At 26.5% G+C, this 17,597-nt stretch overlaps 2 protein-coding genes across 3 annotated transcripts; both read left to right on the top strand.

Annotated features, from left to right (window-relative positions):
• The first annotated feature begins 234 nt into the window (after nucleotides 1–234).
• On the top strand, nucleotides 235–3,854 carry LOC129606939 (pyruvate dehydrogenase phosphatase regulatory subunit, mitochondrial). The gene is made up of 9 exons (XM_055517622.1): nucleotides 235–569; nucleotides 677–1,255; nucleotides 1,316–2,074; nucleotides 2,127–2,223; nucleotides 2,289–2,489; nucleotides 2,540–2,747; nucleotides 2,809–2,962; nucleotides 3,046–3,161; nucleotides 3,250–3,854. Exons 1-9 carry the CDS (start codon nucleotides 374–376, stop codon nucleotides 3,682–3,684), a joined length of 2,745 nt encoding a protein of 914 aa, XP_055373597.1. The 5' UTR covers nucleotides 235–373; the 3' UTR covers nucleotides 3,685–3,854.
• A 9,813-nt stretch (nucleotides 3,855–13,667) lies between these two features.
• On the top strand, nucleotides 13,668–17,046 carry LOC129608084 (uncharacterized). Of its 2 annotated transcripts, XM_055519513.1 has the most exons (6): nucleotides 13,669–13,792; nucleotides 13,851–14,187; nucleotides 14,251–14,461; nucleotides 14,556–15,116; nucleotides 15,802–15,916; nucleotides 16,271–17,046. In XM_055519513.1, exons 2-6 carry the CDS (start codon nucleotides 13,876–13,878, stop codon nucleotides 16,914–16,916), a joined length of 1,845 nt encoding a protein of 614 aa, XP_055375488.1. In that variant the 5' UTR covers nucleotides 13,669–13,792; nucleotides 13,851–13,875; the 3' UTR covers nucleotides 16,917–17,046. The 2 variants fall into 2 exon arrangements, with proteins under 2 accessions (XP_055375419.1, XP_055375488.1); XM_055519444.1 differs by having other exon boundaries at nucleotides 13,668–14,187.
• Nucleotides 17,047–17,597: the final 551 nt, after the last annotated feature.

Here is a 17,597-nt window from a genome sequence, read left to right as displayed (position 1 = left end):
CTAAATAAAAATTAAAAAAAAAATGATCTTGTAGGAGATTTAAGATGTTAAAAAGGGCGCTCTATAGGTCCCATAAGAATACGTGTTAATTCGTCATCTGTTAACTGTCACTCTCTCTTAGGGTCCAGGCCTGTATTTCTATCTGCCGTGGTGAATAAACATTTTCAGCATTATTTGACTACTATACTTTTGTTCTTCTTATTATGTAAACATTCGCCATCAGATGACAAAAATTATTTATCAAATCCTGTCAAACTAATTTATTTACTATACATACTATAATAACAGTGAAAGTGAAAACATTGGATTAAATGTGAAGTTGAGTAAAACATTATATAGAAACAAAAATAAACGGCTTTTAGCACATAATGCAATGATCCTCTTAAAACATAAGATAAATTATTCCCTTTTATATCAAAAAATAAAAGTTCATAAAAATAGATACCTTGCAACTTTTGGCAATGCAGATTTTCAAAATTCAAAAAATGTTTTTCAACGAAGAGAGTTTGAACCAAGAACACCAGATCCTGATTATATTCCACCAGTTCCTGAACATGCCCGAGTAGTTGGTAAAAACTTAATTGCAATTAAATAAAGTGGAAAAATATCCAACTATTTTAATAAACCATTTTATATGAATTTGTTATGCTAATCAAATTTTCACTTATTTTTATAGTTTGTGGTGGTGGTATCATGGGTTCATCAGTTGTTTATCATTTAGCCAAAAATGGTTGGGGAAAGGATACTGTTTTAATAGAACAATCAAAAATTTCTGATGGGAACCCTTGGCATGAAAGTGGTCTTGTTGGTAGATTCTATCCAACTATAACTGAAATAAAATTAGCACAATATTCATACGATTTGATACGAGATTTAACGAAAAATAATCATCCAACTGGATGGAAAGAAGTTGGTTCATTAAATGTTGCAAGAACTTTCGATCGAATGACCTGGTTTCGTCGTATGAAATCGATTGGCAATGCTTTTGGAATACAATCAGAAATCTTATCTCCAAAAGAATGTAAAGAAAAATGTCCTCATATTGAATTTAAGGATCTTGAAGGTGGTCTTTGGCTTCCTTCAGATGGAGTATGCAACCCACATTTACTTTGTCAAACATTTGTTAAAGAAGCTCAACGAATGGGAGCTTCTATAATAGAAAATTGTGCTCTTAAAAGAGTAAAACAAACTGATGGAAAAGTAAGTGGTGTGGAAACAACGTCTGGAAATATATCGTGCGAATTTTTTGTCAATTGTAAGTGAGGAATATTCTCTATCAAGTTTTTTTAAAGAAATTTTGTATATGTTTACACAGGCACTGGATTTTGGGCGCACTATATTGGAAGACTTTCAGATCCCCAAGTTAAAATACCTCTCCACCCAGTACAAGTTCATTTTTTACATACAAAGCCTATTCCGTGGTTACCAGCGGATATGCCAGTTATAAGAGACATGGATGGAAAAATTTATATACGAGGTAACGATGGAACTATTTTAGCTGGAGGTTTTGAATTAGAAGCTAAACCAGCATTTGAAGATGGTAGAGTCCCAACTGCCCAGTCTGATAGGGAACTACCGCCAGACTGGGATCACTTTTATGAACTATTAGAAGAAATTCTTAAAAGAATGCCATGTCTTGAGGATGTTGTAATAGATAGGTTAACAAATGGACCGGAAGCTTTTTCACCTGATTGTAAATGGATTGTGGGAGAAAGTCCAGAAATTAAGAATTATTTTATATCTGCTGGTATGAAAACCATTGGAGTTTCAGGTGCAGGAGGAATCGGTCGTGCTATAGCAGATATAATTGTTAAAGGCTTTTCAAGAATAGATGTGCACTTGCTAGACATTTCAAGATTTCTTGGACTACATAATAATCGTAAATTTTTAAAGGAACGATGTAAAGAAGTTCCAGGTTTGAAATACAAAATTCCTTATCCATTCGATGAATTCAAAACTGGTAGAAATTTGCGAATGTCTCCTATTTATCCCTCTTTGAAAGAAGCTGGTGCTGTCTTTGGTCAAACGATGGGTTATGAAAGACCCAACTATTATGATCCACGTGACAAATTAGGTAATTTTTTTTCATTATTCTTCAAATAATTTAATTTTCATATTCTACCCAGATGAACTCGGTCTTCCAAGGTTTCGAATAGCAGAAACAAATACTTTTGGTAAACCTCCATGGTTTGAATTTGTTTCAGCAGAGTACAACGCCTGCAGGTTCAATAATTTAATTTTTCTTTTTTTTTTGCTTTTTGCAAAACACTGAATTTTTAAATAAATAGGGAAAGAGTTGGTCTTGCTGATTACAGCTCATTTACAAAGTATGATATATCATCAAAAGGTCGGGAGGTCGTTGATTTTTTGCAATACTTGTGCTCAAACGACGTAGATGTCCAAGTAGGTTCAATTATTCATACCGGTATGCAAAATAATCATGGTGGATATGAAAACGATTGTTCAATAGTACGACTTTCAGAAAATCAGTAAGTTTGTCGTTCTTGATTTGTTCTAATTAAATGAAAATCATTTTTAGCTATATGTTGATCGCTCCAACGATTCAGCAAAAGCGATCTCTTGCTTATATTCGTCGTCACATATCTCCTGGGTCTGGAATAAACATAACAGACATTACCTCTATGTACACCGCCATATGCATTTTAGGGCCCTACACAAGAGCATTGCTCTCAGAACTCACAGATACTGATTTATCACCATCCAATTTTCCATTTTTTACTTACAAAGTAAATTTGTTAAATGTTAACCATTTATAATAAAGATGTTTTATATTACATATTTGTATAGGAATTAGATGTAGGTTTAGCAAATGGAGTTCGAGCATTAAATATAACCCATACCGGAGAGCTAGGGTACGTACTATATATTCCAAACGAATTCGCATTACATGTCTATTCAAGATTATGGGAAGCTGGACAACGTTACGGGATTCAGCATGCCGGTACGTTACATACATACGTGTTTAACATAAAAATGTACATATGTTTTAGTTATCATGAATGTTTTATTATTTTTTATTTATAGGCTACTATGCTACAAGAACTCTAAGAATAGAAAAGTTTTTTGCATTTTGGGGTCAAGATTTAGACACCTTTACAACTCCTTTAGAATGTGGCCGGACATGGAGAGTAAAACTCAATGTAAATAATTCCTATTTGAATACTTAATTCTGATTTTAGTTAAAGCCTTTAACAATTTTTTTTTACAATTTGTTTCGATATATTTTAGAAAGACATAGATTTCATTGGTCGTGAAGCACTGTTAAAGCAAAGGGCGGAAGGTGTTAAAAAAATGTATGTACAACTGCTTTTAAATGATCATGATCCCGAAATTGATTTGTGGTGTTGGGGTGGCGAACCAATTTATAGAAATGGTAAATATTCTGGTATGACAACGACGACAGGTTATGGTTTTACATTGAAAAAACAAGTATGTTTGGGCTTCATAAAAAATTATGGCGAAAAGGGTGAATCACTTCCAGTAACAAATGATTTTATACTGTCCGGACACTATGAAGTAGAAGTTGCTGGTTTAAGATTCGAAGCAAAAGTAAATCTACATTCACCTAACTTACCAACTAAATTTCCGGATCGAGAACGTGAGGCATATAAAGCTACAAGGGATAAACCAGTTCAGGGGGACATTTTATCATATAGAACATAAATTTAACTATTAAATGAGAAGGACAATAAAAATTATAACAAAGTTTCTAGAAATTAAGGAAGCTTGTTACATTTAGTTAACATTTATTTTATATCAAAGAAAATGGGAAATTTTTGTCATTTCGAAACTTTTTAGATTTTTAATACGGTCAATTAGAAAGTGATAAATAAATATTCACTAAATAATGTTATCTAAAATAAAAAGTCCCGCTTTGATATTTTTGGCTGTTTTTGCATTTACAATGCGATAATAGAAATTTTTATAAATATATAAATAATTTTAAAAAATATTTCTATTTTTAATGTAACTAAAAAGTTTTCATAAATAAGTAGTACATGTTTATATTATTTACTTAAATTACGAAAAAAAAAAGTTGTTCAAACATTTACATAATATATTTTACAATCTTGTTGTTTTGCCTGAAATTATGAATTAAATAACATTATTATGAAACAATGTACGATTTATTATATACACGCATACATACATTAAATAATAAATTTTGTTTTCGATATTTAAATTTGTATTCGAACTTTATTGCAATATGGTCCTTTCACTAAAAAATCAATGGGATGATATTTTTAAGCCTGTAGACAATTAGAAAAATAAAGCCTCACCTTAGCTCTGTTCTTTGAAATGTCAGGCGACATAACATTACTGAGGACAACCATTTTCATCTTTAAAATTACAGTTTATTGGTTAAAATACCTGTATTATTTTAATTTCAAAAGTATGAAGTGCTAATCTATTGTCTGCCGTGTTTTTTCAAACATTTTTTATTTAAACATAGTCACTACTTTCTCTAATTTTACTTACTTTTTTCTATTATATGCAATTCAGGAATTTACATCTTATTTTTTTGTAATAATATTTACATAACACATTTTGTCAAAAAAAATTTACATAATAGAAGATCTAATATTCCTCCAAACGTGCACGGTGATTAATTTCTCAATAAAAGTACTCACAAACCTAGAATAGGAATATTTAATATTTTTTAATAAAATAAATATAGTACAAATTAGAATTTATTTTTGTTCTTAATAATCCTTAAAGGAATGGATTTATTCATATGGTATTTTTTGACATCTGTTGGTCGCTGTTTATAATTTATAAAGCATTATAGCGCATGTATCATTACCATTTTTAAAGAAAAAACAAAAAAAAGCCATATAATACAGAATTACCTACATACATAATAAATGTACTCTCAATTCAAAGTAAAAAGTTCTTGAAATGGGGTCATTTTCAGTCATTGACTTACTTTTTGGTCCAGTGACCCATTTATTGTATTGAGGTAAGGTTGCAATTTTTAAACTACATAAAATACATAAAATTATGTATAGTGTTTTATATTAAAATTTTATTAATTCGATTCAATAATAAAATAAGTTAATCTTTTACTAATTGAGTTTTAAAAAAATAAAAATGAACGAGATAATATTAAATCTTAAGAGCTTCATTAAAGGATGAATAACGTAAGTAATTATCTACGTTGTTATTTTAGGTATAATGCTTTTGTTTTATTTACTGAGTGAATGGAACATTTACCTATATAATATAAAATCTAAACTTTTCTCAATTATTAATTTAATTTAGTTTTAGGAATATCACATTTGTAGATATATATTTACTATATTTAACTTTATTTACTATTTCTTACTAAAGAATTTATTTACTGGTGTTTAAATCAGTATTATATTCAAAGTACAATTCTAATATAATGTTGTTATATTAATAATAAATTAAAAAATAATTTAATTCTAATTTTAAATTATTTATAATTTTTAAAGCGAAAAGGTGTTCAATAGTGTTTCTAAACGAAATGAGTAAAAAATTTGACTTCAATGAATTTTTGATAATTGAGTTCTAATTTATAGATCTTAATATGAAGCACGTCCGAAACATAAATGCTGAAAATATTTTAAGTCAAAAAAATGTTATGCTAAGGACTTTATTAATTTGAAAATGCAAATACATATCAATGTATTTTTAAGATTTAAGTTAAAACTTTAAATGCATGCCAGAATTATTAAAAATACCAAATTTTATTAAAAAAATTAAAATATATATAACATGTTTTACATGCAAAACTACGATATATGTAGACTGAAGAACATTTGGATATTTGGAGGATCCTATCATTATGGCGCATATATAAAGAAAAGCGGAAATCTTATATTAAAAGAAAATTAAAGTTAAAAGTTTTCCTCAAAAACCTGCTCTTAATAGGGAATCAAAATAAACAACCATCAATAATCTGTAAATAACTATGAGGAAGCCGCTTTTTTCTTAATAGAAAAAATGAGTTCCTCATACTCGTAACTCAGCAACCCCTCAAATGGGTTCCAATTTTTTTAATAGAAAAAAACATAATATTAAATATATGTAGATTCCCTGTACTCCCAAATCAAATTTTCTTAATAAATTATCAAAGAAAGACTCTTAAAACTATTTGCAACGAAATGAAAACCACCCTGTACATACAGAATTATTTAATATTGAGTAGAATATTACATATACCATCGTTTAAAAAATCAAAAAATAAGAAAAATTTTTACTTGGAGAACTAGGAGTCACACTTCAATAGTGTCCGAGATACAGGGATTTTAAGAAAATTTGATATACAGAATTTACTCTTATTATGCGATCTACGAAAGAAATGAGCTTATATGTATATCTTTCGTAGATAAATAAAAGAACTAATTTTTTTGAAAGAGCTCATTGAAGTCTTTATGACAAAGCATAACTTAATTTCCTACCCCATTGTAATTCCAGAATGGTAAGCATTAAAAATTAAAAAACAATTTTCTTTATTTTCTTTATTCGCAAAATATTTCCAAAATTTTCAATGTTTTTTATTCCGCAACTACAAGTGTTAATATAATTTAAGCCATTCCTCATTTTAAAGGTTCAAAAGCTATTTAAAAAAAAAATGTACCAAATTTTCTTAAAATCCCTGTATCTCTAAAACCGTCTAGTTATTAAATTAATTTCTGCATAAAAGTTTAAACCTGTTTTTGATTCTCCAAGTCTTAACGATTGTATATAAAAAATTCGATATTGTAATCAGTACTGAATCAACCTGTATAGCGCCTATGCGTATCATGCTTATTGTGGTGTTTGTTTTTGTGTCAATATGCAATATTGAATAATTAAATTGGAATTCATTTCACATTTTTTTTATATTAGATATTATAGATAAATATTATTTATTAATAACATTATTATAAAATTTAATTTATTTTAATTTTGAATAATTATTCTTAAAGCAAAAATTAATAATAATGTACGCATTTCTGCTCATTTGCATACTTCTACACATGTTTGTTTTTAATTTATAATAAAAAAAAAAATTTCTCCCTATATATTCTTTTTAATTCATTTTTTTTTTATATTTTTCTTCTCCCAAGATATAAAGATCCTTGTATTCGTACATATATGAAAAATTTCTGTTTTTAGATTTTATTTTAAGAGTTTTTTTTATATGTACTCGCGTAAAATGTGAAATGAAGTAGAAAAATTTATAAAACAACACCATGAAAAGAATTCATTTGAGTACTACAAAATTATAAGAATAAAACAAAAAGAACGAGTTTAAGTATCAAGCATTTAGGTACCTCTACCAACCTATAGCAATTTCTTACAGCAATTTTAAGCTTTTTTAATTTTAGTTATATCGTGACGGTCAACATAAACAGTCCAATTGAGTACATTTTTTGCTTTTCAAATAAATTATAAAATAATTTCAATTATAATTAATATTTGTTTTTAAAAGTTAATTTTATCTAAATATATTAAAAGAATATTGTTTACCCGAATAATTTAATTAAATTTTAATAATTTCAATATCACAATAAAATTAAATATTACACTCATTTGTACATAAAAATATTGAGAGTTCACTAAACTTTAGAGATTAATATTTTGGACTTTACCCTGCTTATAAAAATTTTTTTTTTATATAAAAATATATGAACATAAATACATACTGTTGTACATATTAATACAATCATAAATAGTAGTAGATTATTAAAGAGTTTATTTAAAATCAGAAAAAATCACAATACATAATTAAAGGTAAAAAAAAAAATTGTTATTTTCTAAATTTTATTTGTTTTAATTTTATTTAAACAATAATAATACAAATTTGTATGTATGTATGTATTGTGAGAAAAAAATATAAGTAGATGATCAAATCAAATCAACTTGATCTTGTAATTAAAACATATACCATCAACACATTTTTATCGCACCCATAGAGAAAGACTGTCACAACTAGAAATAGAATAATAATGACATAAAAAAGATAATGATAATACAAAATCATTGTTTTCATGTTATGAGCTGTTCCTGCACTTGTAAAACTAGATTTCCTCGTATTTTTATTATATGTAAATTTTATAAAATAGCGGTTTTTATTAATGGAGTTATTAGATTCAAACGACAACTTACCATAGTTATATATTATAAGGAAATACTACTTTACTTTTGAATTATGTATGTATGTATATACATTTAGTCTTCCTTGATTATTTTAGTGATCTACCACTATTTTAAATATGAAATATCTAGTACAATAGTTTTCTAATATCGTAGATTCCAATAGAAAATCTCAGGTCGTATAATTATTGGTTATAGCACAAATTTAAATACAGGTATTTAAATTTGTGCTATTATGTAATAGTATAGCTTCTACGAATGTAAACAGCGAAATTTTTTAATTTCTTGATGTTTTAAACCGATTTTGTCATGATATAAAATATTTTTTTATATTATTGTCAATATTTAATCACTATTAGTGAATAATAATTCACCCACAACATTTTAATAAACGTCATACTATGTATATACATACATAGTATACACTACAAACATACATACTATGTAACGTACATTATATACCTTTATTAAATTTTTTTCTGTTAATAAAATTAAATCACGTACACTTTATGTAGCTATATAATTATTTTCTTATGCATGTGTACCTATAAGTCATTATTAGTTTTATTCATGATTTTAAATTATGGCAACCAATTTAAGAAAACTTATATAAATTATAATAAAAACATAATAAATATAATTACCACCAATCATTATGATTTTAGAAATAAAAAGTGCAACTTTACTAAGTATTTAAATAATTTTGAAAATTTTAATTTGAACGAAAACATATTGTGAAACCCTGTCTATTACGATTGTAATGCTCAGTGTTACACATATGTTACAAATATGCATGTTCAGTGTTACAAATATGCATGATAGTAAACATACAAATTACTTCAGATAAATTGTATAAATAGATCATTTTAAATTTATAATAAAAATGAAAATTAAATTAAATTGAAAAAAAAAAATTAAAAGTAAAGAAATAACTAAGTGAAATTTGAATAAGTCTCGACACTAGCTTCAAAATAACTTTATCAACGTATAAGTATTAACTAAGTACTTTGATTACTATATAAATGCGGTTATAAATAATTTGAAATAATATAATGAAAAATTTACGCTTAACGCTTGATTAACGAGGCAAAGTTTATAATTTTTTGCTATATAACTGGATTCAAAATGAAAACGGTCTCAAGAACGACCCTAATATTTAACGTAGTTTATTTATTATATACATTCATACATATATGCGTAATATGTGTGCGTATGTATTTAACTCAACTTTAATTTAAAATATTTTCAAAACAATAATAAAAAAAAGTTAATTAATTTTTTTTTATTTTTGTATATACCATCAATTAATTTGCACACAAAAAATATCGTATACGATTATTGTACATAAAATTATTAATAAATACATACATAGACATAGGTCGTTATTATATAGATATTTAAAAAATTTAACCCTAATAAGCAGATAGGATTTTGTATAGTAAGATATTATTTGCAACCTTAAATTTTATAACAAGTATTTGAGCAAAAAATTTACGACAAAAACGTTATTACGTTACATTTAATATTTTATTAACACTCAAATTATTATGTCATACATATGTATACTTATTTACGAAATTATTGAGTCCCTTCAACAAGAACTTAAGAGTTTTTAGATTTCCCTCAACGGTGGATGTTAAAAAAAAATCTGATCTGGTTAGCACATAACCGACCGCAATGTGTATTGTCTAGTTAAGTGAAAGTGTTACAGAATATTATAAAAATGCCTTTTAAATACTTCTTTTCAATTTTTAGGTCATTAGTAAACTTATAGTTATAACATACCTAGAAAAATGTAAATTTGTCTCTCAGTAGAGTTTCGCTTTGTGCTACTCGCATTACCTGAAATGCTCCTCAGTTAGTTTCGGTAACAACCAGAACTCAAATATCAAATTTCAAGAAATTCCATCAATTCGCTCTGTAGATATGGTGAAAAATGTAAAATTGAGGCCTGATCATTCCAAAAAAATTATATGTTCTTTGCTTTAGTACGAAGAATTTAAATATTAAATTTTAATGAAATCGGTTGATTATTTCTCTTTATATACGCAAACATGTATACTTGGCCCGTAGTAAACGTCCAGTTGCCGACGTCTGATTTCTTCCAAAAGTTGGGAGGTTTTGGCGGATGGTCGAGTGAAGCTTATATATATGAAATTTCAAGTAAGCCTGTTGAATCTTTTGTTCATAATGATCAAAAATGTAAAGTAGGGCCGCTAAAAAGTTCAGTTTCCGGGGCCTGATATATCCCAAAAGATTGATCAATTCGTGCCATAGTCGAAATAAACTTACATATAAAATTTCATCAAAATCGATTCAGCCAAACTTGAAATACACGCGTGCACACACAGACCGACAGACCGACAGGTTGCTAAAAATAGTTTATTTACACTTCCCTACTATGAAGAAGTGCGTTCCTACCTCGACATGCAAAATTTGCTGCCATCACATAACCTACCTATTGTATTCACAATACGGTCGTTAAACTTTTTGAAATCTCATAATTCATGTACGTAGTACTAAAAGCCGTTAAAACCAAGAAATAAAACAAAAGTCGATTCACGTATAAGCGATTTAGAAAATTGAAACACAATAATTTATCAAACCGTCTCATTAGGTTAAACGATAATAAAACAGCGTTCTCATAAAATTTAACTATGCTTAAAATAAAATTCTTATAGACAATTATTTTTAATTGAAATCTACTTTATAAACTGAAATCAATTTTAATTTATATGTGCATGAGTCTGTGTGAAAATTTTATATTTTCTCATATACAATATTATTATATGTAGTTAGTTCTATTCTAATATTCTAGTGTATGGTTACTTATAAGTTTATGACTAATTCAAACCATGTTCCTTCTATTTCACGCCTTTCTCCTAAAACATTGTGCGATTATTCTTTTGTGTGTTTTTTCTCTTTATCACTTTTAAATTTAATTTTTTAATTTTCTTTATTTGTTTTTATTATAATTTTTACATTCATTTCCAAATACAGAACAACTGGGTATTAAAATGATAAGATTAGACACATGTTATCAGTCCCTACTTTAATATATAAATAAAGCGACTTCATTATATTACTATTGTTGACCTCTTTTTAGACAGTTTTACTTAAAAAATATTTTCTAAACATGAACAGACATATTTTTATTTTGATGTGCTTTGTGAATTTTTAAATTTGTGAACTTTAAGATTAAAATTTAAAAATATAAGTAAGTGTTAGAAATATAAGATAAGAAGAGTTGTTGTATATGACACAGCATTATTATGGTCAGTGTGAACCCCTAAAATAATGGAATATGTGCGTCAGTAAAATAAGTTGATAGATTTTCTTTTATAGGTTTATACCTCAATTTCCGATATTATAAATTATAATATGAATATGCATATGCGATGGTTGCACAAAATATACCCCTACATTGTATTTCGTCTCCAAATTAATAAACCCAAGAATTTGAATTTTTAATATTATAAAATTATGCACAATATTATAAAAACATTTATGCACATAAAATTTTCAGTCTACAAGTCACGTGTATAAATATTGTACAGCGTGACCAAAAGTGAACTGACATATGAATTTACACAATCAAACTCCCTTAAATAGTGTTGTGATAATATACATAAGCCGTCTTGTGTTTTTGATGTGATAAATCACTTGTATAAGTTTGGTCAGGTTGGTGTAATTAGATTTTGGAAAATTGTTGGGATTGTCGAATGGATTCTTATTGCTAAATAAACCCAAAATAAATTTCTACATATTTACACAGAACAACTTTTCATAGACCCTAGCTTCATAATAATATATATAGGTGCAGACATATATAAATTAAATAATTAACCTTTATCTTTTTGGAACCCTAAATTCAATTATACAAATGTACATAATATCCAACTTTCGGTTTTAGATTTAAATTTTAATTTTATTTTTTTAAATTGTTTCACTTTTCACATAGTCAATCTTTTAAGAGCATACAGAAACAACAATTTTGTACGCATACGTTCTCTAAATATACACATAATATGTATACATATGTTTTGAATGCCGGTTATTGTTTTAACAGTTTAATATATATATATATATATATATATATACATAAATAAATACGCAAACTATAATGTTTACTTGCCTGTTCGGCAATTACTATTTACCGATTTAAAATTTTTAGTATATAATGTTCGTCTGATTAAATCCAAAACAGCATTTACTATAACTGATAGCTTAGTAGTAAACCAATTAATGGTTAATAAATATATTTAATTACCAATCTATGTGTGTGTATTACCAAATTAATTATTGAATAATAAAAGCACTATAAATTTTACTTTTTATCAGTCTGCACGATTATAACAATTTTTTTTTTTTGTAATTCTTTGTTTATTGTTTGGAAGGGTTATGTTTCGCTATCAGTTTTTTTTAGATAATATGATTCTTAACAAATTTTTAACCTTGTATAGAGTTCGGATTATAACATGTTTTATTCCTGAATAGCATTAATTCCAATAAATTTCTTTTTAATGGTTCGGTGAAAGATTATGAAAATAACCTGTAAACACACATTTTAAGTTCTGAGAGAGCAGTAGCGTTTTGCTTAATATACATTAATATATACCTATGTATATTATATACCATAACTATATATCTAAAAAATTGTTCATCTGGTTATAATTAAGAAATATTAAAAGTTGTTCAATTCGACATACACAGACACATAGGCTTACAAACGGATACCTTTTTGAAAATAGTCTTTTGACATTTCTATTATTTGTTCCTTCTTATCGTAGATAGCAATGCCCTAGTTTGACTCTATTTGTTTTAAAAGCTCAGCATTTGTAATTCAATGTAATTATAATTTCTCCCTTCATGTATGCAATGTTTCAGCATAGGCAAATTGTAAAAACATATTTGCTTATTGAAGTTCAGAAGTAATTGAAGTATTTGAAGGATGTTGGTGCACAAATCAATCACGTTTCATTGTTATAAAATTTATTGCACCTATTGTATAGTGAAAATAAAATAATTAAATTAATTAAACATGTGTAAAATTATATTAATAAACATTATCTAAATGTACATAGGTTCTTATATATAACTCTTAATTATATGAATTAAGACAAATTACAATTAACTTACAATTTAATTTCAAATTCCAAATGAAATTTCTTGAAATATAGGCCCAAAATATTTGCATTATATACCTATGTACATAAGTAAATCAAAATATTAGTACATTACAGAACTCGTGTTTTCCTTGACTTCAACGAGGGAATATGAGTAATTGCTAAATTTTGTAGTTTAACAGTATTACTGCAATTCTGAAGTCGTCTGGTATCTTACAAAATATAGTCTTCTTACTTTTGATCATTCTTTTTTCATTCTCTTATACATTCTGTAAAAAATTTTTGTTGTTTTTTATTTATCAACATGAACCTTTAATATATTTGGGAAATTCAATTAGTACAATAATCAAAATTGAACTTCAAAATTGGTACTCACAAGATTTTTTAATTTCATCTTTTTCTTTTATTTTTTAGCATCAATTTTCAGACGTCAATTACTACAGATTTTTATACGTGATATACATAATTTCAATTTGAAGAACATATAGATATATAAATCACTATTCTTACACGTGTTTATAATAATTAGTTTATATGCGGTAGTTATTATATAACTACTTAATCGTTAATTGCAAATTTATATTGTAAGCATTATAGAAAGTGAAAAGTAGAAGAAAGAACAATGATTCGGCCCAATAGAAATGTCGTATTAAATTTTCATAGAAATATAAAATTTATTAATAAATTATCAACATCAACATCACCAGCTACCACTACAATAGCATTAAACAAGTTTAAAAAAGTTCAAACAAGTTATAATCAAAAGCGTTTTCAAACAACTGAACCTGATTTTAATTTAAATAAAAATTTAAAAGTTTGTTCAAATCACGGGTATATTAATGCATCACCTTTTGAAACCATTTACGATCCTAATCTTACTTTAGATCAATACGTTTGGAAAAATTTAAAACGTTGGCCAAATAAAATTGCTGCAGTTAGTATCAACTATGCAAATAATATATAAATATGTATATTATTTTAATGGTTATATTTTAAGGTGTGTGTTTTAACTGGCAGAAAGTATACTTTTGCGCAATTAAGAGATGCTTCAGCAGCATTTGCAGTTAGATTACAAAAAAAGTTTAAACTTCAACCAAGAGATGTTTTAGCAGTATGTCTTCCAAATTTACCTGAATATCCAATAGCTTCATTTGGAGCCCATGAAGCTGGTTTAGTTGTGACGACCGTAAATCCTATTTATACAGCTGGTAATATTTTTTTCCCAAATTATTTAATAAAATTAAATTTACTTCTAAAAATTCTTATATTTTCATAAAACATGTAACTTTACATTTTTTTTAGATGAAATCGCTCGCCAATTAACTACTAGTAACGCTAAATTAATTATTTGTATTCCGTTAAATTATGATGCAGTTAAAAAAGCTTGTGAAATTTCAAAAAAAAATATTCCAATTTTATGCATTCCATTTCTTGGTGAAAAACAACCGCTACCAGAAAATACAATAAATTTCTTTGATATGATAAGTACAAAAGGAATTAATCTTAGTGACTTAACACCAAGTGGCATAACTCCTGATGATATAGCATTTTTACCATTTTCATCTGGTACAACTGGTTTACCAAAAGGTGTAATGCTAACACATCGAAATATTACAATAAATTGTGAAATGGTGCAGGCAAAAGTTCCAGTTGAAACTTATGTTCATGAAACTACAAATACATTCCAAGATATAATACCATGTGTCCTACCATTTTTCCATATATATGGTTTAACTGTTTGTATGATATCAAAATTATATTTGGGATGTCAATTAGTAACGATACCAAAATTTACCCCAGAAGATTTATTGAAATCTTTAGTTGTTTATAAAGGAACTATGTTAAATTTAGTACCACCGATTTGTAAGTATCAAAGCACTTTTAATTGAATACTAATGAATTTTGTACCTGTAGTATAATTGAAATATAATTCTATAGTAGGTATGATTGAGAAATATAATGAAAATGGCAGTGAGACTTCAGAATTTAATATTTAATTTGAATATTTGTTTGCTTCCCATTCCTCGTCCATCTTTTGTATGTCATGAACATAAAAATTTAATTTTTTATACATTAACTCACGAGTTCTCCCAAATAAGAAATTTTTAAATTCATTTTTGAATCTATCGATATTTGAAACCTGAATTTTACAGTTCGCATTCTATATGAAGAACACAAAGGCACAAATAAATGTATTTTAGATTATTATAAAAACAAGAAGAAGAATCATAGGTTTAATAAATTTCAAGGTTTTAAAAATTTTGGGAACATGTGAATGAAATCATGAAACTTTTATAACATTTTTCAAAATATTTTCATAATTTATTCAATAAGATTTCATCAGATATTTTTGTTAGACGAACCAAATTAATATAGACTAGTAACCAACTAAAAAATCGAAATGTGTTTAAATGAAATACTCGTAAGAAACTTGAATTCTATTAAAATATAACCATGCTAAATAATTGGTTCTTTAAATTTTTATATGTATATTCTAATATTAATTAAATTAAGTTTTTATGGCAGATCAATATTATTTATTTTGCAGTATTGATGTTAACGAATGTACCTACTGTTAAGACTGAATTTCTAAATTCTGTTAGATCTGTAATGACCGGTGCAGCACCTATTGGTGGAATGGATGCGATAAGATTTTTGGAAAAGTAAGTATATGAAATTTAATAATATACATTTAAAATTTTATGTTTTCCAACTAAGTAAGTTATAGGAATATCCATGTACTTGCATATAAGTTGTAAAAATTACCGATTTTTTTAAGCAAATACCTAACGTACCTAATTTCTGGCAAAGATCCAGATAATATCATGAAGTTTTACAATATGTCAGGATTGTTGTTTTAAATTAATGTACTCACATATAAGTACGAGACAATTTATTAGTTAACTGAAACATAAAACAAAATCTGACCAAAAAATTTTCAAATAAATTAATTATATTAACTAACAGCACTATGAAAATCTGAAATTAAATTATTTCTTTCAATTATATATTTTTAGATTTCCAGATGTTCAATTAATACAAGGTTATGGTTTAACAGAAACATCTCCAGTTGTTATACTAACACCAATTGGTAATAAAAATTATTCTTCAGCTGGATTTTTAGTTTCTAATACAGAAGCGAAAATTATAGAATTTAATGATCCTTTAGCTAAAGGTTTAGGTCCAAATAAAACTGGTGAATTATGTGTACGAGGTTCACAAATAATGAAAGGTTACTTAAATAATGAAGAAGCAAATTCTGATATATTTTTACCTGATTCATGGTTAAGAACTGGTGATGTAGCACATTACGATAACGAGGGTTATTTTTATATAACAGATCGTATGAAAGAATTAATTAAAGTTAAAGGTTTTCAAGTGCCGCCAGCTGAACTTGAAGAAGTATTACGATCTCATCCAAAAGTGTTAGACGCTGCTGTTTTTGGTATTAATGATGAAAAAACAGGAGAAGCTCCACGTGCAGTTATAGTACCGAAAAAGGATGTAAATGTGAAAGAAGAAGAAATTTTGAATTATGTTGCAGAAAAAGTAGCACCTTATAAACAATTAACTGGGGGTATAGTATTTGTAAAAGAAATACCAAAAAATCAAGCTGGAAAAATCTTAAGAAGGGAATTAAAAGTAAAATTTCCAGCAAAATAATATTTTAAAAATATTAATTTTAATTTTTCACTATAAATATTAATGTGTATGTATATATGTTTACAGTGTACTGTTTTTATAATTAAAATATTTGTTAAATTTAAGTTTTTCTTAAATTAAAAGTTTTTATTTTCGGAAATCGAAGGTTTTATTTTATTCGAAGGATTTATCACCTTCATGAAACATAAGCAAAATTTTTATAATAAAAATAATTAGGCTTATGTTTCTATGCTCTTATGTTTTATGCTTTTGGTGTATTTAAAATTTTTATATGTAATAGATATTGTATTCTTGACAAATGTGTAAGAATAGATAGAATACTACTCCCATGCATTCGTCTAACAAAAATATATATGTATGTATATATATATATGTACATATTTTAAAAAGGTACATTGAGTTGTTTGAAATTATTGTTTCTTTATTTTCTTGTTATTTTCTTGTTGTTCTTTACGTTATTTCAAATGAAATATTAAAATTATTCTCGTATGTGTGTATGCGTATATGTCAACTTTTATACCGTACGCAGCATAAAAGATACATTGATAAGTTGTCATATTATCTCAGCTAATGTCAGATTTCTCAGATTTTTTGTAAAGAAAATAAAAAGGTTCAGAGAATACCATCTTATTCTCAGTGTTTTCAGTACGTATAAAGAAAAAGTAAATTTTGGTTTAATTT

Source organism: Condylostylus longicornis, unplaced genomic scaffold (assembly GCF_029603195.1).
Source record: "Condylostylus longicornis isolate FDR11 unplaced genomic scaffold, ASM2960319v2 ptg000001l, whole genome shotgun sequence".
NCBI lineage: Eukaryota > Metazoa > Arthropoda > Insecta > Diptera > Dolichopodidae > Condylostylus > Condylostylus longicornis.
The sequence above is the reverse complement of the archived record's forward strand: the minus strand, read 5'-3'. Positions and strand labels throughout refer to the sequence as shown.

What these genes read in the sequence shown, in the direction of transcription:
- LOC129606939 (XM_055517622.1), top strand. Translation starts at nt 374, where the DNA reads ATGATCCTCTTAAAACATAAGATAAATTATTCCCTTTTATATCAAAAA. An exon ending in TGATCCACGTGACAAATTAG is followed by an intron (nt 2,075 to 2,126) that starts GTAATTTTTTTT and finishes TATTCTACCCAG; the next exon opens with ATGAACTCGGTCTTCCAAGG. An exon ending in GCAGAGTACAACGCCTGCAG is followed by an intron (nt 2,224 to 2,288) that starts GTTCAATAATTT and finishes TTAAATAAATAG; the next exon opens with GGAAAGAGTTGGTCTTGCTG.
- LOC129608084 (XM_055519444.1), top strand. Translation starts at nt 13,876, where the DNA reads ATGATTCGGCCCAATAGAAATGTCGTATTAAATTTTCATAGAAATATA. An exon ending in GGCCAAATAAAATTGCTGCA is followed by an intron (nt 14,188 to 14,250) that starts GTTAGTATCAAC and finishes TTATATTTTAAG; the next exon opens with GTGTGTGTTTTAACTGGCAG. An exon ending in AAATTTAGTACCACCGATTT is followed by an intron (nt 15,117 to 15,801) that starts GTAAGTATCAAA and finishes TTTATTTTGCAG; the next exon opens with TATTGATGTTAACGAATGTA.